Source organism: Bos grunniens, chromosome 6 (genome assembly GCF_055505025.1).
Source record: "Bos grunniens cultivar Pamir isolate PY7600 chromosome 6, Bosgru_T2T1.0, whole genome shotgun sequence".
In the NCBI taxonomy this organism is placed as follows: Eukaryota; Metazoa; Chordata; class Mammalia; order Artiodactyla; family Bovidae; genus Bos; species Bos grunniens.
This window is the reverse complement of record NC_141170.1, coordinates 30,652,147-30,673,846: the sequence shown is the minus strand read 5'-3', so window position 1 is coordinate 30,673,846 and position 21,700 is coordinate 30,652,147. Positions and strand designations below refer to the sequence as shown.

General features: G+C 39.3%; 1 protein-coding gene and 1 long non-coding RNA gene across 8 annotated transcripts in view; one reads left to right on the top strand and one right to left on the bottom strand.

The window, feature by feature from the left end:
• The window catches only part of GC (GC vitamin D binding protein), a 51,547-nt gene extending 34,823 nt beyond the window's left edge, over window positions 1-16,724 (bottom strand). For both annotated transcript variants that reach the window (XM_086405449.1, XM_086405448.1), the window contains exons 1-2: window positions 16,630-16,724; window positions 55-124 (exon numbers count right to left, since the gene is read on the bottom strand). In XM_086405449.1, coding sequence (XP_086261575.1) covers window positions 55-124; window positions 16,630-16,687 — 128 coding nt within the window. In that variant the 5' untranslated portion in view covers window positions 16,688-16,724. The remainder of the gene's footprint in view (window positions 1-54; window positions 125-16,629) is intronic.
• Window positions 1-20,120, top strand: part of LOC147370498 (uncharacterized) — a 49,491-nt gene extending 29,371 nt beyond the window's left edge. For 5 of the 6 annotated variants that reach the window (XR_015165323.1, XR_015165320.1, XR_015165324.1 and 2 more), the window contains 2 exons: window positions 870-1,034; window positions 19,837-20,120. This is a non-coding gene — a long non-coding RNA (uncharacterized LOC147370498). Of the gene's footprint in view, window positions 1-869; window positions 1,035-19,591; window positions 19,760-19,836 lie in introns of all 6 variants that reach the window. The other variant, XR_015165321.1, reaches the window with a different exon arrangement.
• Window positions 20,121-21,700: the final 1,580 nt, after the last annotated feature.

Sequence of the window (21,700 nt, the reverse complement as noted above, 5' to 3'; positions counted from 1 at the left end):
AGCTTCATTCTAGGTCAGGTAACCAGGAAGAGTGAATGAATACATCATACTTACAAAGATGTGAAGTCATCTCTTCCCAGGCTGGCAAGGTCCTTGCAGACTTTATCTTTCTCATAATCTCGGCCTAACAATCAGAAATAGAGAAATTGAATCTTTCCTCTTTAAATGAATGGTCCATTAAATGTGTATATACAAAGGGACATGATTCATTGATACGAAACTACCATTTTCTTAATATCTTTGTGCAGCTTCATTTTGGGGGTGCCTTCTTGTTTCTCACAATGGATCAGAATTTGATAACATACTATTTGATGGCATTCTATAAACTTTAATGACAATTAAGTTAAGAAAAAGAATGAAATAGTACTTAAAATAGGTGAATCAAAATATATATGCTAACTAGTAAATTGGAAGTGTTCTTTTTGATATTAGGTCGCTCAGTCATGTATGACTCTTTGCAACCCTCTGGACTGCAGCATGCCAAGCCTCCCTGTCCTTCACTATCTCCTGGAGCTTGCTCAAACCCATGTCCATTGGGTTGATGATGCCATTCAACCATCTCATCCTCTGTCGTCCCCTTCTCCTCCCGCCTTCATTCTTTTCCAGCATCAGGATCTTTTCTAATGAGTCAGCTCTTCATATCAGGTGACCAAAGTATTGGAGCTTCAGCTTCAACATCAGTCCTTCCAATGAATTTTCAGGGTTGATCTCCTTTAGAATGGACTGGTTGGATCTCCTTGCAGTCCAAGGGACTCTCAAGAGTCTTCTCCAACACCACAGTTCAAAAGCATCAATTCTTCGGCATTCAGCCTTCTTTATGATGATGTTAAAAGAAAGCTTTTTATCCCTCCCTCTTTTCTTTGCTTCAGATTCATCCAAGGGCTCAAATGAACCAAGAAGAAAATAAATGGAGAGCATGTCTACATTCCAAAGTGAAGCACTGGGCACAGGCACGCAGGCCTTTCAGGGAGGGGTGTGAGACCTGGTGTTGCCACTCTTGCTTCATTTACACCTCCAGACTAACAGAAGGCTGGGTAAGCTGAGGGAAAAATTGGAAATTAGGCAAAATAATTTTTTGGGAAAGTTGTCAGTCCATGTGATGGGTTCGGGAGAGTGGTAAGAGAGTGCTTTTCTTCACTTCAAGAATTGTGAGAGGGGCTTCAAAGAACACATTCAGACCTTGATAGGTGATCCTTGGAAGATGCGGTGGCATGGTCAGGTATCTGATTCAGTCTTGAGAAAACTGTACATTTAGAAGGGCTGGTTAAGTGGCCTGGGGCAACAGAGGTTGGGCTGTGAGTGGGAGACTCTGCTGTGGCCTGTGTACCTGATGCTGATTGGGCAGGAGAGCAAAACAGGCCTGGAATCCTCCTATCTCTTTTTTTTTTTTTTGAAGTGGGGAGACATTTATGTAGAAGGCAGTAGGCTACCAAGAGTAGGATGCCCTTGTGCAGATGCAGACAATTTGAAAGTCAAAGGGCTAGAGGGAGCTCTTAAGTTGCCCGATGATGTGAGTGATCACCAGGGATGATGGGGAAAGAGATCTCCGAAGAACCCACAAAAAGAATGTGTTAACTCTGAACATCTGTAACCAGAGAAAGGAACGCTACCTCACCAGGCTGCCCACTGAGTGAGATTTGCTGCTGCTTATCTTTCCTGCTGGCTTCTTTTTTCCTTGTGTTAGCCCTGGAGGAACTAAAAGCAGCCTAGAGAGTAGGATAAAGGAGAAGAGAACAGGCAGAGGAAAGTATATGATCCCCTTTGCCATTAAAGGCAACAAGACTGAAATACAAATGACCTGGGGGAATCAAACTTCCCACTTTAAATGAATTTACAATTTTTTAAAAATTTATTTTTAATTGAAGGATAAGTGCTTTACAATATTGGTTTGGGTTCTGCCATATGTCAACATGAATCAGCCATAGGTATACATGTGTCCCCTCCCTCTTGAACCTCCCTCCCACCTTTCACCCTTTCCTACTCCTTGACAGATGAATGAATAAAGCTGTGGTACATATATACCATGGAGTACTACTCATCCATAAAAAGGAACACATTTGAATTTACAAATTTTTGATGATTGACCAGAAATTTCCATGACTGTTATAAGGTGGTTATTTTGAGGTTCAAAAGGACCATAAGACCTTATTTGTGTGATCAGAAAAATAAAAGCCCTACTTTCAAGTCCCTCGACATGGTTGGGAAAAGCTTGTTCCCACAGGGAATGAGTACTTTGTTGATGGTGAGACCCATGTTTTCAACATACGTATTACATACACAGTATGTTTTCAACATACCCATTACATACACAGTAGGAGAACACAGGGAAGGCAGTCAATATTTGTCCCTGATTCATCATTCATTCAAGTAAGTCTAGGAAATTTCCCAATATTTTGATACTATATTTAAAAAAATAAGTATATAAGTGGCCCAGTTCCTATTATAAATTGTTTTGATGTTTAATAACTCATCCTCCTGGATTTAAATATTGGGAAATCCTTCTTGGGTGATATGATGGCAACTACTGGTGTGCCTTTTACCACCTAGATGGCCTTGCCTCAACTCCACGGAAGAATAAATATATGTAACACAGGGTAGAAATTCTTCTTGTTTTTAAATTGGAATGTGTTAGTTTCAGGTGTACACAGAGTAAATCAGTTATACATCTATTTACTCTATTTTTAGATCATTTTCCCATATAAGCCATTACAGAGTATTGAGTTCTCTGTGCTATACAGTAAGTTCTTCTTAGTTATCTATTTTACATCATATATTGCTTATATGTAGACATTCTTGTTTTATGATTTGGAGTGGAGGTGGTAGTGGTTGGATACTGACCAGGGAAGATTGTTTTTTTCCCTTTTAAAAAGACTCTCTTTAGGATTTGTTTGAATTAATGGTGAAAATGCCTGATTTTGGTGAAAACTGCTCATAGAGGAAACTGTTGCACCCTAAGTCTTTCAGATGAGCTATTTAAAGTATATATCCAAGGTGAGAAGTCAGAATTGAGGGACAAAAGCTTTCTTAAGTGTCATTTTGTAATAAGGGATTAACAATACCATCAACATGACAAAGTGGATAAAACCCTACATAATCAAATATCACATTATCTTGGAATCTAGGATAAGACAGTAGGATTGACAACAGCTTTTGATACTCTATTGACTATCTGAGAACCTTCATGTCTAGTACATTTCCTGTAATTTATTAACTCATTTACAAGGTTGGATATTGTCAATTTCAAAAGGTCAAAATAAAGCAGGAATTTTCTGTTAATCATTAATGGTATCTGGTGGGACTGAAGATTAGGGCACAGAGGGAAAGATTTTAGGATACAGCTATCCTCCTGTAGGGACAGAACAGGTAGTATGAGGATATCAGCGACATTTGTTACTCCTGGGTAGAGCTGAGAGAAATGGCGGACAGTAGATTTTAGTTCAGTGTGAGAGAACTTTATAGCTGTGGCTAATTAATAACTGAAATGATGAACAGCTTTTTGAAGCGAGTTTGTTTTGTCCTAGAAATATTCAAATAGAGTTTAAATAACAGTATATTGGGGGCTTCCTCGATAACTTTGTGGGTAAATAATCCACCTGCAATGCAGGAAACACAGGAGACTCAGGTTCGATCCCTGGGTTGGGAAGGTCCCCTGGAGGAGGAAATGGCAACCCGCTCCAGTATTCTTGCCTGAAAAATCCCATGGATAGAGGAGCCAGGTGGGCTACAGTTCATGGGGTCACAAAGAGTCGGACCCAACCAAGTGACTAAGTATGTGTGCATACATACATTATAGATTCCTGGATTTAGTACACAGTTGTATCCTCATGATCTTCCAGGTCACTTCTAAAAGTTACAAAGTCACCCTTTTTGAAATAGTAAGAGTAAGAAATTATATAGAATCTTTTTTCCAAAGCTTATCCTTTGAAGCTACTCAAAAACATAGCTGGAATAAGAACTCATTTATTCTCAATGCAAACGGGCTAACTTTGTTTAATAAACTCTCCCTATAAAACTTCAGAGGTCACTTTTGTTTTATTGTGACCAGTCAACAAAATGCAAAATGAGAGCCTGCATTAAGTGGGGACACCTCTGAATATTTAAGGAACGATTTTGTTTCTAGCTTTCCAGGTTTCTCACTTCACTAAGGAAGCAGAGTTTCACTCAGTGTGTTGAGAATGTGAGCACATGTGAATGTAGTGCAAGTGGACACTACTGTTTAAACACTAGTTTAAACAGCTTTAATTAAATCAACTGTGTCTGTACAGAAGCACATTGAAATCCATGTGTATTTTTAGTTAGAATGATAACTATTATTAGTTAGAATGACAGAAAACTGAGAAGCTAGATCAACTACACAAGACTTAAAATGGTTTTGGAACCATGTTTTCTTGGAATATTCAGCCTTGGGCAAGACAGAAGCAAGGGAAAAAGCCCAAAAGAGGCACTGAAGAAATTTAGAATTAAAATATAAGATAAAACTGTCCTTACAGAAGTAGCCCGTAGAGGAAGCTGTTACACCGTGTATCTTTTAGGTGGATTACTTTAAATATTTCTGACCAGAAAAAATTCATTTATTCAAAGAGATCTGGAGCTTAACTGGCTAAGTGAGTATGCTAATCACTTTTTCATCTTCTAAAAAGTAACAAATACTGAAGTTAATTTGAAATGCAATTTATTAGAAATCGATTCCTTATTCCATGGAATACTGCATAATGTTTTCACAGCAGTTGAGCTCACTTTGATTCATATGATTAAACCCTATATCAAGTGAATTTCAAATGACATACTCTGTTATTTCATGTGTCATGTGGCTGGGAAGAGGACAGTCTGGACTTTGAGGCAGCTCTGGTAAATATTGGCATAATCCCGGTGACACTGGAAAATCATTTTCACATCCTGATTCCTCAGCACTCAATGTTTACAAATGTCCTTAACGGACTTGCTTTTTGCAGTAGCGTGCCCCTTTTCTATCTGTATTGCAAAACATTTTGGTAACTTGTGCCTCATTCTGGGATTCTGAAAACATTTGGTTTACTTCTGGGAAATCTTTACTGCTTTATGTATCTCTCACCTCTTGCAACACAGCTGACAATACTTGTTCATACATGGGACAGACGTGTCTTGAGGACTTACTCTGTGCCAGGCATTGGGTTCAGTACTAAATATACAATAAAGAGCAAAATAGACATGACCTTGCCCTTGTGGAACTTTTACTCTAGTGGGGATAGACGATATGATACTTACTGTGGTGATACAAACTTTAGGGTATTTTGAATGTTTTAACTATTGGTTTAATCTTTCTCTAAAACCATATTGATCCTCTAGAGAAGCTGTATAGCAGTAGCTATGGTTAGAGCCTAAATAATACTGAATTGAATTAAAAAAAAAAAAAAAGCAGGATGCTAAGAACTGTCTTAAGTTGCTATTTTCCTATTATGTTCTGGAGAATCATGGGCTTCCAGAGCTGTTGGGCATTGACATTTTTGCAGTTTTATTTGTTTGACATTTTTATTTCCATCCTGCACTGACAGACTCATCTGTGTCAGAAAAGGTCAGTATACTCATGCTTTAGACTTAAAGAATAAGGTTTGTACTATTCCTTTGGACTAGTAGGGCTAGATATTCAGAGTAGTGGTTTTAGTTGAGAAATTAAACACTGTTGGGCTAATTTAGGAAGTTGCCCTGTTAATCAAAACTAAAGGAAAAAAAAATCACAAAAAACAGATGTCACTAGAAACACTGTCAATGAAGAAGTGGTAATCAAATTAGTACTTTTATTTCATTTTTTTCCCCAGTTTTCTTGGGGGGAGCTCATTTCCATTGACATTTTAAATCATTATTATCTAACCCATTGATCTGGTTTCATACTGATATTTGTTGGCAGGTATGTGGTTTTGAGTTTAAGTCAATGGGCAGAAATTAAATTCTTTTTAATATTGAGTTCTTTTTAATATAGAGTTCTACATGACTTCTACTGACTTCTACATGACTAATCTAGAAGAAATTAACTGTAACTTTTAGGCTGCCATCAATGGAACATTTCAGATGTTGAAAATTCACAAATAGTAGAAGATAGGATAGCAATGGGTCAGTTGCCCAGATATTACAATTGCAGTAGAGGATGGCCTCATAGACTCACTCAAATGTGATGTCTTTGGGTTCAACATGGGTGGTAGGCCATATAGATGCTACCCTCACCAAAGTCCCAAAGGAGGCATTCTTCCTCCATGCATCTCATTTCACCTCTCCTTCGCTTCACAAATTGAGCACCTTGTCATCTACAAAGCCTTTTGCAGAGGTGAAGATAAAGGAGCAAGTTTCCTTCTCCCACCTTTGGCATGAGTGACAGTGTTGTCTTTGGTATCCTGACTTGGAAACTTAGAGTGCATTACAGGTCTTGGTTTTTAAAACAGCATAAGAATAAATAACATGATAAAGCACCATATAAGAAATTTGAAAGCCACCAATACTTAAGGAACTGAGGTCTGATAGATAAGAATAAGACCACAACACCAATAGCAACAATGGTGATCATTGCCATAGAAGACATTGAAACAAAGCATATGAACTCCTAGAATGGAAGAGGGCCTTTAGAAAGACTTGTGGAAGGAACTGCCACTTGAAGTGGACCACGAATGACGGGCAGGATGTTAACAGGGATAAATGAATTGGGAGAGGAATTTTAAGTAGAGAGAACAACATGAAAAAAATATATGAAGTTAGAAAATCAGTCATATCTGGAGAATGAATAACCCAATAAAACTGAAGTGAGGGACTTAAATACTAGAAAAGGTGATCACCAAAGTTTTACTTATTTTTTTAAGGTAATTGGGTATTTATTGAAATAACATTCATGTACAGGCATGAAAAACTTGGAGTTGTATTCAAGGAAGAGTAATCTTAGGATCTAAGTGAAATAGTACCTTGTTATTAAGGCTGTTCTATGAAATACGTTAATCTATGTAAAAATATATAGCACATCTCCTGCCTAATATGTACTGCAAGGGGATCAAACCAGTAAATCCTAAAGGAAATCAACCCTGAATATTCATTGGAAGGACTGATGCTGATGCTGAAGCTGAAGCTACAATACTTTGGCCACCTAATGCGAAGAGCCGACACATTGGAAAAGATCCTGATGCTGGGAAAGATTGAAGGCAGGAGGAGAAGGGGGCAACAGAGATTGAGGTAGCTGGATGGCATCACTGACTCAATGAACATGAGTTTGAGCAAGCTCTTGGAGATAGTGAAGGGCAAGAGAGGCCTGGCATGCTGCAGTCCATGGGGTTGCAAAGAATCAGAGATAACTGAGCAACTGAACCATAACAACAAAACGTGGTTAAAACTCAATGAATGTTAGCAGTTCTTCTCATGGTAAAAATCTACTGACAGTACATAGTAGGAAATACAACTTATATGCCTTGTGATCAGGATCCCATGTAACTTGCTGCAGTCCTTCTCTCGGGTGGTAGGCTACATTATTTTCTGGTCAGAGGAAAATGGTAGAGAAAGTGAAACCCAAACTCCTAGGAATCAGGGAATTGAGTTAACATGTATCCCAGTTACCTCCTGGCCAACTCCCCCTGGATCTGGTCAATAAAACTGTAATCTATCAAAAGTGAGATGATTTCACTCATTGACTCTTTCCTTTGGGAAGTCCCAGCCTGTCACAGGGCCCGGAAACCTATAGTGCTGTATTTCTATTGCTATGGTAATAAATTCCCACACATTTAATGGCTTACATTTACTTCTTAATATTTAGGTTGGGTAGTCTGACACAGATCTCACGGAGCTAAAATCAAGGTGTCAGCAGGGCTCTGTTCTTCTGGAGGCTCTAGTTTAGTTCAGTTGCTCAGTTGTGTCCGACTCTTTGAGACCCCATTGACTGCAGCATGCCAGGCTTCCCTGTCCATTACCAACTCCCAGAGCTTGGTCAAACTCATGTCTATCGAGTCAGTGATGCCATCCAACCATCTCATCCTCTGTCATCCCCTTCTCCTCCTGCCCTCAATCTTTCCCAGCATCAGGGTCTTTTCAAATGAGTCAGTTCTTCACATCAGGTGGCCAAAGTATTGGAGTTTCAGTGTCAGCATCAGTCCTTCCAATGAATATTCAGGGTTGATTTCCTTTAGGATGGACTGGTTGGATCTCCTTGCAGTCCAATGGACCCTCAAGAGTCTTCTCCAACACTACACTTCAAAAGCATCAATTCTTCAGTGCTCAGCTTTCTTTATGGTCCAACACTCACATCCATACATGACTACTGGAAAAACCATAGCTTTGACTAGATGAACCTTTGTCAGCAAAGTAATGTCTCTGCTTTTTAATATGCTATCTAGGTTGGTCATAGCTTTTCTTCCAAGGAGCAAGCATCTTTTAATTTCATGGCTGTAGTCACCATCTACAAATAATTTTGGAGCTCCCCAAAATAAAGTCTCTCACTGATTCCATTGTTTTCCCATCTATCTGCCATGAAGTGATGGGACCGGATGTCATGATCCTAGTTTTCTGAATGCTGAGTTTTAAGCCATCTTTTTCACTCTCTTCTTTCACCAAGAGGCTCTTTAGTTCTTCTTTGCTTTCTGCCATAAGGGTGGTGTCATATGCATGTCTGAAGTTATTGATATTTCTCCCAGCAGTCTTGATTCCAGCTTGTGCTTCATCCATCCTGGCATTTCACACAATGTACTCTGCATATAAGTTAAATAAGCAGGGTGACAATATACAGCCTTGACATACTCCTTTCCCGATTTGGAACCAGTCTGTTGTTCGTGTCCAGTTCTGTCACTTCTTGACCTGCCTACAGATTTCTCAGGAGGCAGGTCAGGTGGTCTGGTATTCCCACCTCTTTACGAATTCTCTGTGCTTTGGAGGCTCTAGGGGAGAATCCATTTCCTTGCCTGCTCCAGTCTCTAGACACCTCGGCTTCTGGGCTCAAGAGCCCTTTCCTCCATTTTCAAAACTGGCAACTTTGTACCTCTCTGTGCCTTTTCTCCTTAGCACATCTTCCTCTGACTGATTCTCTTCTGCTTCTCTCTTGTGATTGCATTGGCCTTACTCAGGTAATACTTTCTATATTTTTCTGTTTTAAGAACAGCTGAACCTGCAACCTTAATTCCCCTTTGTGACGTAAGCTAGAGTTTTTTCAGGTTCCAGGCATTCTGACATTGACATTTCTGGAGGACGCTCTTTCTGCCTCCCATACATGTTACTATTTAAGCCTGAGATTGTACCCACCATTAGGTGACTCCAAATAGAGACCAGAATTGGTGTGGATTCATATAAGACAGTCTGATTCCTAGAATCCCACTAGCTGGCTATGCATGTTCATCCCTATTGTTTCATTGTTGTTTTTCATTTGGTAAGTTGTGTCCAGCTCTTTGTGACCCCCATGGACTATAGCACTCCAGGCTCCTCTGTCCTCAACTATCTCCTGGAGTTTGCTCAAATTTATGTCCATTCCATCAGTATCATTTCATTAGCTGCTGGGAGCCACCACAGGAGATCCCACCCATGACAAAGGTCATGCGGAGAGAACCTGACAGGCAAAGGCAGATCAGGCCTCAAGGGACCCCCTGGATCTGCTCGAGCATCTACCCCCAAACCAGAATCTGTCTGTCTTACTATTTTGTGCCTTTCACCAACTCTTCTGACATTAACAGGGGGCTATCCCTGACCACCTTTCTCTTGAAAAAGTCAACTTAGGGTTTTAGTTAATAAGTCTCCTGGGAATGAAAGGAATATTTCTATTTTAACCCCTCTGTTGGCATTCTAGCTTGCCTGACAGGTTTATCCATACTCTTGCAAGTAACACACATGATTGTTCACAACTCCCCAACCTTGAAAGGCACAGGAAGCCAAAACATTCTAAAAGTCCTTTAAGGGATGAAAAATTATTAGAATAGATAGTACTGGTAACTGCTACTGCTGCTAAGTCACTTCAGTCGTGTCTGACTCTGTGCGACCCCATAGACGGCAGCCTACCAGGCTCCCCCGTCCCTGGGACTCTCCAGGCGAGAACACTGGTGTGGGTTGCCATTTCCTTCTCCAACGCATGAAAGTGAAAAGTGAAAGTGAAGTCGCTCAGTCGTGTCCGACTCTTAGCGACCCCATGGACTGCAGCCCACCAGGCTCCTCCGAGTACTGGTAAAGGGCTTCATTATTGGGCCAATGCTTGCTGCCAAGTCCCCATATCCCTTGTCCATTGTGCACCTTGGAGTGCATTAGTTAACACAGTTGGAATGTAAGAAAAACAAGTAGCAGCCTTGGAATTAACCACATCAGACCTCTGAGCTAATTGTTTCTTTCTTTGTTGTAACTCACTGCACCTTTGCTCCCTGAGAATGTAACTCTGTTTAGCACTTTCTGAGGCTGACATAGATTAGAAATATAAAGAAAAAACACTTCAAGGGAAAATAAGTTTTCTGGTTGAGCAGGCTTTATCAAAAAAGGGTCATAAAATGTCCACAGGCCTCTAAGGCCAGAAGATAATGTACACAACATTGTTTATGGGAAAGGTATGCAGAAAAAATCCTGGTTTAGATAAAGACGTAATGTTTGGGCTGACTCTGTATGACTTTGCATCTTTAATTTCCCTCTATGTACAAGTCAAGGTATAAAAGTTCCTTTCGAAAATAAAGTTATGGGCCTCGCTCACCGAAGCTTGGTCTCCCCCTGTCATTCTTTTTTTCTTTTCTCTCCTTTTCTCTCTCTGTTCTTCTTTCAGGATGCCTCCTTGGAACACAGGAGCTTTATTGGCTTTCTGTGTAAACCAAGGAAGATCAAGCCTCTTTCTCTTCCCTTTTTACTTTCCTTATCGCCTATGCAGTCATCCTGAGGGTACCCCTGGATCCTGCTGGGGCTGGACCCCAGCAATTAGCCTCTCAGTAGTGATTCTACTTTGGATATAATTCAGTTTTGAATTCTACTTACCACATTATGCCAAATTTTGCATTGTTTTTTAGTTTGAATTGTTTGGGGAAGTGATGGGAGGTAGGGTTTTGATTAGGGAAGCCATTACAATAGCTGGATGAAGGGGAACAAGAACCTGCACAAGGAGTGTATAAGGAAATGGAACTGTACTGGTAAAGAAGCTGCCTGCCAATACAGGAGATGTAAAAGATGCGGGTTTGATCCCTGGGTTGGGAAGATCCCCTGAAGAAGGGCATGGCAACCTACTCCAGTGTTCTTGCCTGGAGAATCCCATGGACAGAGGAACCTGGTGGGCTACAGTCCATAGAGTCACAAAGAGTTGGACATGACTGGGAAGCAACTTAGCATGCAGATAGGAGTGTTCCCAGGTGTTAACTAGAGCTATGCAGAGGGCAAGGCGACAGACAAAAGGGAACACTGAAGAGGCTCTGTGCAAGGCTGATGTGTTTCAGGGCTAAAATATTTAGAATATAGAAGTGATTGAGTATAGATTAACAAATGGATAGAATAAAATCCAACAATGCTCTACAAGACGGAACATAGGTGGCTTAGAGGTGATAGTGCCCTAAAAATAGGGAAGTTTAGAAGACAGAGCCGGTTTCATGGAATAGGTATGAAATGAGGTTTGGATCAGTTGTGGATGACCTTGGTGGACAGAATGAATTTCACTTGCTTCCCCCTAAATCAGTGGTAATGACTGGTTCTCTCTTACACTTGTCCTGAGATTAGTTAAAGACTGTTTCAGCTACGTGTCTCATGTGAGGCAGTGAAGCAATGATTGTGAGCATTGCCTTTGTAAACCCAGTGAATTAATGTAAAATTCTGATTCTGCCAATTACTAGCTCAGTTATTTTGGATAAGTTACTTAGCCACTCTTTCCCTCAATTTTCCCACTTATAAAATAGGTATAATAGTACTGATAGTCATCATGGTGTTGAAAGGATGAAGCAAATGTATCTAAAAGATTTTAAAAGAAAGTATCTAAAAGATTTAAGTTGGCACATTGTAAATTATTAGCTATTTTATTCAGTTCATAAAATCTAGTGTCAGTGCTTTATAATGAAAATAACAAGAGACTTAAAATCTACTCCTTCCAGGATATCTGTGATGTGTCTTAGTTGACATTTCTTATCATTGCTGTTTAGTCTCTAAATCATTTCTGACTCTTTTACTATCCCATGGACTGCAGCCCACAGGCTCCTTTGTCCATGGAGTTCTCCAGGCAAGAATACTGGATTGGGTTGCCATTTCCTTCTCCAGGGGATCTTCCAGGCCCAGGGATTAAGCCTACCTCTCCTGCATTTGAAGGTGGATTCTTTACCACTGAGCTACCAGGAAAGCCCCTTAATTTTCCTTAAATACTCAAAACTATCTTATGAGGTAGGTACTCTAATAAACTTAATTTTGCAATTTTACACACAAAAAAGTCTACTAACTGTACTATGTGGCAAGTACTGTTCTAAAACTGAGGATTCTAGCCGGGAACAAAAAATCCTTGATTTCATGGAATTTACCTTTTACATCTTACTTTCATTACAAAAAAAATAAATGAACAGCGGGTGATAAGATGATGAGTGCTAAAAACAAAAGCAAAATGAGACTAAGATGGGGTAAGGGAATAGAGAAAAATGTAGTAGGTGCTATTGGTAGGTAGGTTGGTCAGGGAGGCCTTCTCTATATGTGAACTTGGAGCAGACAGAGCGGGGTCCATGCGAAGTGACCATAGATACTAGAGGGAGGCCAAGCAGTTCCTTTTTAATGATTTCAACTTCTTCCTATAGAGATCAACCTTGTGACCTTTTAAAGTGTGTGTACACACCCCCATAGCCCAGCTGTGACGGTGAGTGCGTACCTGACATTGGACTTGACAGCAATGAAGCATAACTTGGCTATTGATTTCCACAGAGTTTAGCATTGCTTTCGATGATCGAGTTTATTTATTTATTTATTTTTTTATTTTTTTATTCTTCCAATTTTATTTTATTTTTAAACTTTACATAATTGTATTAGTTTTGCCAAATATCAAAATGAATCCGCCACAGGTATACATGTGTTCCCCATCCCGAACCCTCCTCCCTCCTCCCTCCCCATACCATCCCTCTGGGCCATCCCAGTGCACCAGCCCCAAGCATCCAGCATCATGCATCGAACCTGGACTGGCAACTCGTTCCCTACATGATATTTTACATGTTTCATTGCCATTCTCCCAAATCTTCCCACCCTCTCCCTCTCCCACAGAGTCCATAAGACTGTTCTATACATCAGTGTCTCTTTTGCTGTCTCGTACACCGGGTTATTGTTACCATCTTTCTAAATGCCATATATGTGCGTTAGTATACTGTATTTATGTTTTTCCTTCTGGCTTACTTCACTCTGTATAATAGGCTCCAGTTTCATCCACCTCATTAGAACTGATTCAAATGTATTCTTTTTAATCGAGTTTAGATTCTTCTCTGACTGCAGTTCTTCCTCCTTTCCCTTATCATCTAAGCCTCTTTAAGCTTTTACTTGGGCTGCTTTGTGAGCTTAGATCAGGTCCTATTTGTTCCTAGCCTAGGACATTTGCACCTGGCTTCCTTCTGCTTGAAACATACTTCTGGATATTTACACAGCCGTCTTCTTTTCATCATGTAGATCTCAAATCCTGTGTCACCTCCTCTGTCACCATTATGTTTGCTTTGCAGAGATAATATATAGACATATCTGGGAAATTAGAATATCTACTTGCTCGAAATTACTTCTCTTTAGCATTCAGTATAGCTATGTTCCTTAATCAAACTTAGGACAACTTTGATTTTCACATGGCTACTGAAGAAGTGGTAGTCAACTTGTAGAAAAGAGAAACAGAATGATTCAGCAGTGGATAAACCATATTGTTTAACCATATTGTCTTAGGACTGTTTTGACAGCTAACTGGGAGAAAGGAAAATACAGCTTACCCAGCAACCTGAGGGAAATTTACTTTCTTCTTGCTGTTTCATATCATGTTTAATAAAATTGACTTCCCTGGTGGCTCAGACAGTAAAGCATCTGCCTACAGTGTGGGAGACCCAGGTTCAATTCCTGGGTCAGGAAGATCTCCTAAGAGAAGGGAATGGCAACCTACTCCATTATTCTTTGGATTTCCCTGGTGGTTCATACGGTAAAGTGACTGTCTACAATGTGGGAGACCCGGGTTCAAGCCCTGGATTGGGAAGATCCCTTGGAGAAGGAAATGGCAATCCACTCCAGTACTATCGCCTGGAAAATGCCATGGACAGAGGAACCTAGTAGGCTAAAGTCTATGGGGTTGCAAAGAGTCAGACATGACTGAGCGACTTCACTTTCACTTTAATAAAATTATGCTGAGAATGAATTGCTTAAAGCAAAAGGAAAATGTGCTTGCCAACAGCTCTTATAAACAGCAGTGGTTTATTTCTTGTAGCATTATTTCTGTGGTGATTGTGAGGCTGTGTCAGTAGCCTTCTTGCTTGTTTCTTAGAAGAGGGAAAGATACAATTTGGATTAGTGCTTTATCCAGTTTTGAATACAGAAGCCAAGTGGAGGCAATTGGTGGACATAATTTTCTTGTCATTCACAGGGTAGCTAAAGTGGATATTATATCATTTAGATTTAACATATTTGGTAAGCCCTTCTCTCACAAGATGTATACAAGGGCTTATGAACTGAATCCCCAGTACCATCTGATATTCGAGTATGGGCCTGACTGGAGCTAATGCTCATACTGTATACATTTTAGAGCTGATGTTTTCCAGAGACTGTTTCTACGGGATATAGGCATTTTAGGAAAGAGCCCATATGTCTGGGAAACTCTGGCTTAAATTTTCTTGTTTTGTTGTCCTATGAGTTCTGAGAAACCAAAAACATTGATCATAAACCAGCAAAGAAGGACTAACGTATGGCTTATTTCTTAAATATATTTGTATATAGAAACTTCTTTATAAAATGAGTGTTAAGGGACATACACCTTGGAAAAGGGGTTCTTTTTTGGGTGGGTGATAAGTCAGCTCTCAAGAACTAGACAGAGAGAACTATAACCCTAACCAATCCTCCAGCATCCAAAATTCCTTTCAATTACTTTAATATGTGCACTTCCTGCCAGGAGTGAGCACACCTCGCTTTCAGGTAAATCATCGACTTGGTATTTGGGTCATGCTCAGGTGTTATAGAACTGAGAACTGATGGCTCAGGACTACAGTCACCAAATATTGGACATTTATTAGGTAATTGTATTTTATGTCTCAGGTATCATCCTCTGAGCTATGGCACATAGTTAACCAAGTTCATTGTGAAGTTCAGTTCAAGGGAGCTGGCTTGAAGTTTTTAGCATCCGTTACATCATGGGCTGAGAGAATGCTACAGGATGTCGAAAAAGAGGTTGCTGAATACTGGTATTCTCCAAAGCACTGTAACTGAAGTTAATCCAGTGTACACTTACTGAGTCAGTAGAACAAAACGGCACATTCTGGCATTCACATGTAGTCCCAGAACTTAACCATTACTGGCCTTTCTGTGTTGTGAAGATCCAGATCTGAAACTAGTTCAGGAGGACTTTCGAGGCTCAGATCTGCCCCAGGGAAACCCTGGGAAAAGGAATAGGCTTTCAGGGTTCCTTGGGACCTGGGCTATTCAGAGGTCTTGTAACAGACATGAATAAGACAAAATTTAAAAATAATTTGAATGAGAAAAGAAGATTATTTTCTTAAAAAGTGAATGTAAAAGAATAAGAAAGGCAGGAGTAAGATTATTCTTGTCACAGTTAATAACTGATTCCTGGGGTACACATATTTTATTCCACTGGTTAAATGTTGTTCATATGAATTCTAATATATGACTTGGGTAAAGCTGTTAACTGGCAGCACTACATGAAAATTTTAACTTTTCAAAGCAGGATGAATGCAGATTCCATTTATAAGCATTAAAGAATCACCCAGAAAGTAAACTGAGACAGATTATGAATTTTGAAGCTTGGGAACTTGCCACAAAGTTGTATATTGCTCAAAGATGAAGACAGTAGTTGATAAATGAACTCAATGAGAAATATAGCTCAAAGATCTTAATAGTCATATTTCATAGCTGTTAAGTTCTTTTTTTCTTTTCTTTTTTTTTAAATTTAAATTTATTTATTTTAATTGGAGGCTAGTTACTTTACAATATTATATTGGTTCTGCCACACATCAACACTGGGATGACCCAGAGGGATGGTATGGGGAGGGAGGTGGGAGGGGGGTTCAGGATGGGGAACACGTGTTAAGTTCTTTTATGTGAGATATTTTAGAAACTATAATGTGGTTTCAAATGTTACATATAGAGGATTCCTTGAAGAAGTTAAAAAAAAACTCACTTGACTTCATGCATCATTGATATGGTACATCACGCTCTCAATGGCCGTGAAAAACGAAGCTTAGTGATGGATCACAATCTCCCTCTGCATTCTCTTTTAACAAATAAAAACATTCTAATTTTGAACCATTTTCTTAGATCTTGGTTATTAAGAAAGTAGGGAAAGATAAATGACAAATCATATAGCTTTTCTTTCTTTCATGAGATTCTTCTTGGCTATTCTTTTAGAAAACTATGTCACATCTGAGTTTAAGGTTAACCCACTTTTATTCTTCCCTCTCTCCCTCTTTCATATGGTAATGAAATTAAACTAGTGGAAGTTCTTGCAAATGGTCACAGCACTGGAAATCTTACCTCTCTCTAGAGCATGCACAAAGGCTACAGCAAGGAGGGAAACCAGGATCCTCTTCATTTTTCTGCCACCACGTCCTGTATCACCTCCTTCTCCTGCAGGTTACCCAGTTTAAAAAAATGGCAGCCCAAAGTAAGCAATTCCCTTTTACTAAAATTCCGAGCTATGCACTAATCAATTATTAATCTCTACACAGAAGCAAGGGCAGTCATCCTTGGGCCACAGGAGATAAAGTATCATCAATCAAAGCAAATAGACAAGCTGTAGAAAATGTAGTGGAAAATCTAGGAGAGTTCAATCATTAACTTTGTCAAACTGCAAAAGAATCAGGATATATATAGATACCCCCCACTCCCGCCATTGCTGCTTTTCACTGAAGCTTATCTCGTGTATTTATGGGTACATTTTCCCTCCCTCTTTATGTGTTGTCTTTGAACATTCCCTACTCTTCTCATGTGTACAAATGGAAACTTGAGGTCTCTCTTTGTTTAAACCTACTTCAAGTAAAGAGTATCTTAAAATAGCACTGACTAGATGTTTAAGTAATAAGGGGAAAAAGTGAGAACCCAGTTTATCACAATTGCTCAAATCCATAATCTTAACGCTATGAATTTTATTGAGGATGATAGGATGGTACTTTATGTGCTATATTACACATATATTTCAAAAGCACTGAGATACATATTGAAATAACCCTTGAAGTGAGGTAGATAATAACTGAGGAGGTTAAATGGTTTGCCCCAAATCACAGTGGCAAAGCTTGCGTTCCTTAGAGCTCATTTAAAGTTCTTGTTACTAATACTATACAACTGGTATATTTTAGGATAACATAACGTGAGTTCATGATTGGCCTTGTAAATGCAGAATCCACTATCTTCATTTTGCAGATAACAGAACTAAACCTCCAGCTCTGTGACTTGCCCAGAGAGGCACAGGCAGTTACTGTTCATTCCATCATTGGAATCAGGTCAACGTTTGGTTCTTGCAATAGTCCTCTTTTCAGGAAATGGGGTCAGATAAGGTTTGGGTAGACTTCCCTGGTGGCTCAGACAGTAAAAGCATCTGCCTACAATGTGGGAGACCCGGGTTCGATCCCTGGGTTGGGAAGATCCCCTGGAGAAGGCAATGGCACCCCACTCCAGTACTCTTGCCTGGAAAATCCCATGGACAGAGGAGCCTGGCAGACTGCAGTCCATGGGGTCACAAAGAGTCAGATACGACTGAGTGACTTCACTTCACTTCACTTCACTTCACTTCACTTCAAGGTTTGGGTACACCAGCTCTGGAATAAAACCCCTACTCAGCTCTCCTTTGGCTGTATAACCTTGGGAAATCATTTTGTCTAAGCCTTACCTCTCACCTATGTAAGTAGTGATAACTCTTAGCACTTTTGTTACAAGAGTGTTGTGAGTGTAATAAAATGATGTGCAGGGTTAACCATAACAATAAACACAGGGTAGCATGCATTAATACTGAAGTGAAGTCAAGGCACTCAGGCGTGTCCGACTCTCTGTGACCCCATGGACTGCAGCCTGCCAGGCTCCTCTGTCCATGGGATTTTCCAGGCAAGAGTACTGGAGTGGGGTGCCATTGCCTTCTCCAGGGGATCTTCCCAACCCAGGGATCAAACCCTGGTCTCCCTCATTGTAGGCAGATGCTTTTACTGTCTGAGCCACCAGGGAAGTCCGTTAACCACTTAGCATTAATGTTAACCACTACTGTTATTTTAGCTATTCTCTTCACTGGCTCTCTAAATTTATAATAACTAAGAAGGTTGATGAAACTAATGTGGCCTGGAACTCAGTAGAAAATCTTAAAGCCAGCCTATATCCTGGACTTAGGACCATCACAGATAAGTGGTAGAGAATTTTGATATCAACTTAGTAACTAAGGATGAACTGCATGGGTATATTTCATGAAAGTCTCAAACTGCATAACTAGTTACATTTTTAGTCAGCTTCTCCATCTATATTGAAAATTGTGGAGTGTTAAGTTCAGAAAAGGGAGTCCAGAAAGTTCAGAAAATGGAAAAGACAACTAAGCAAAATTAAAGCAGAGATATCTCAATAAAGCCAATGGAAATACATGTTCTAGAGGAGACTGAAAGATACTCATTAAATATTTCTAGAGGCCAGATGGGAAGATTGTCTTACTGGTCAATGACCAATTATATGCTTTTCAAAGATTGACTGCCTGCCTACCACAAGTCTTCTAAACTTTTCCCTTGGCTAAACTCTTCATTTCATGGCATCCAGTCCCATAACTTTATGGCAAATAGAAGGGAAAAAAGTGAAAACAGTGACAGATTTTATTTTCTTGGGCTTCAAAATCACTGCAGATGGTAATTGCAGCTGTGAAGTTAAAAGACACTTGCTCCTTGGAAGGAAAACTTACAAACGTAGACAACATATTAAAAAGCAGAGATATCCCTTTGCCAACAAAAGTCCATATGATCAAAGCTATGGTTTACTAGTTATGTATGGATGTGACAATAGTTATGTATGGATATGGCAGTTGAACCATAAAAAAGGCTGGGCACTGAAGAACTCATGCTTTAGAATTGTGGTGAAGGAGAAAACTCTTGAGAGTCCCTTGGACTGCAAGGAGATCAAACCAGTCTATCCTAAAGGAAATCAGTCCTGAATATTCATTGGAAGGACTGATACTGAAGCTAAAGTTCCAATACTTTGACCACTTGGTGCAAAGACCTGGCTCACTGGATAAAATCCTGATCCTGGGGAAGATTGAGGGCAGGAGGAGAAGGGGTCGACAGAGGATGAGATGGTTGGATAGCATCACTGACTCAATGGACTTGAATTTGAGCAAAATCCGGGAGACAGGGAAATCTGGCCTGTTGCAGTCTATGGGATTGCAAAGAGTCAGATACGACTAGTGACTAAACAACAACAAACTCTTAGTTTATTTTGCAAGTTAATTTACAAGTGTGTTTTTGTCTTACTATAGATTATTTGGAAACAGAAAATAAACAAGTACCGAAGCACTTAAAAATAATTAAGAGGGACTTCCTTTCTAGTCCAGTGGCTGGGACTCTGTGCTCCCTATGCAGGAAGTCTGGGTTCAATCCCTGGTCGAGGAACTATGTCCCACATGCAAAGAACTGGTGCAGCCAAAGTAAATAAATATTTTTTTTAAAAATTACTAAGAATCCTAGAACTCAGAATGACTATTAACATAGTTTCCATTTTTAGGATAATATCCATGTCAAACATGACTGCCTCAGTGGTAAAGAATCTGCCTGTCCATGGAGGAGACATGGATTTGATCCCTGGATTGGGAAGATCCCACGTGGAGCAAAGCAATTAAGCCCATGCACCACATTTATTGAACCAGTACTCTGCAACAAGAGAAGCCACTGCAATGAGAAACCCATGTACCACTAGAGAGTACCCCGTGCTCTCTGCAACTAGAGAAAAGACTGATCAGCAATGAAGATCCAGCAGAGCCAGTAAATAAATAATTTTTAAAAAGATAATACACATATCTACTTTTATAGAGTTTTTTATTTAACAGTATTTTATCTTCTGATGAGTTTACTCAAAGGTACATTAGGTTGTTTCCCATTTATGTTGTTACAATATAAGATCAGCCTGTTCTTTCATTTAAAAAAATTTATAACTTTATCTCTGCTTTTGCAATAACAACGACCACTTTTGTCTAATGATAAACTACATGGAGCAAGAGTTGCAAAACCTCATTTAGGTGTCCTCTTGAGAAATCTCTACACAAGCTGCCAAATGCATTCTCTTGTCTAAGTTTATTTTTCCAACTGACAATTGGCACTCATGTGCTAATAGAAAAACACATGAAACTTTTCTCAGTCTTATTTATATAACTCTCCTTAATTCTTTTAAATGGTGATGGCTTACAGTGATTCTACTGGGAAGAAATAATGGGCTTCAATGAGATATTTCAAGTTGCCATGACTACTCTATTCATTGAGGGCTGGGGGAAGATAAAAAAGACCAAGTGAAATCTTCTGCCACTGTTGCAGCAACTCAAAATCATAATAAAAAGTTATTATTAAAGAATTATTTATTAAATATTTAAGCAGTACAATTGCAGAGGAATTTTTTGCCCATAAAGAATAGAATATACAAGAGTTGAAATAAATTGTTGTATGCATGACATTGATGTAATATTTTAACCAGTTAAAAAGCCTATTTGAAGAAATCTCCTGCCTCTTTATCTTAACACTGGCTTAAGAAGAAATGTAAGTTTTTCCCTAAACAGAGCTAGTTCTAGGCAAAATTGTGAGTTAAAGCCCATCTTTAGTTCTTTCGCTATCATATTTTCTTTTTTTAGTGAATTCTTAGATCTTATGCACTTAACTAAAGAGAATTTTTAACATTTTATGCTGTGATAGTCTGCTTAAAACTCTCACATTATAGTATTCCAGTAGAAATGAACTTCTTCAAATTTATTTCATTTGCAAGGAAGTTTTCATGTGGATTCTCTTAATACTGTTGAAGTGCATTGTCACTATTTTTCCCTGATAAATGACCTGATGAAATGGATATTGGTCAAGTGACGTCCTTAAAGCTAATGTGCAGAGTTGGCACAGAGCACAGTCTTGATTGCAGGGTACTCTTAAAACCCAACCATCTTGCTTTTCTCAACTCCCATGAGAAATTCCAATACCCTGATAAGTCCCTTCTTTAAGCTTATTCAAGCAGTATTTATTTGCAGTTAAAAGCATCTTAACTAACATACTTTTAGACCAATCTTTCCTCTGTTGCTGTCATTATTTATCTGAAATGCAAAGTGATCCATACTATTGCTTTCCCTACTTAAAACTTTAGCTTCAGCTAAATGCCTGTGTTTAAAGTTGGTGACTTCATCCTAATTACCTCTGTAGGATACTTTTCACATATTAAAATTTAATACAGCTGACCTGCTTGTGGTTCATGGAACACATTGTGCTGCTGGGCTCCCAAAGGTCTTATTCACAGCCTTTTCCTTGGACGACTCCCCTATGGCATTTTGTGTGTTTGCTTTTAATAGAAGAAGGTTTTCACTTATTTATTTAACATATGTTTAATTGACACCACTCTG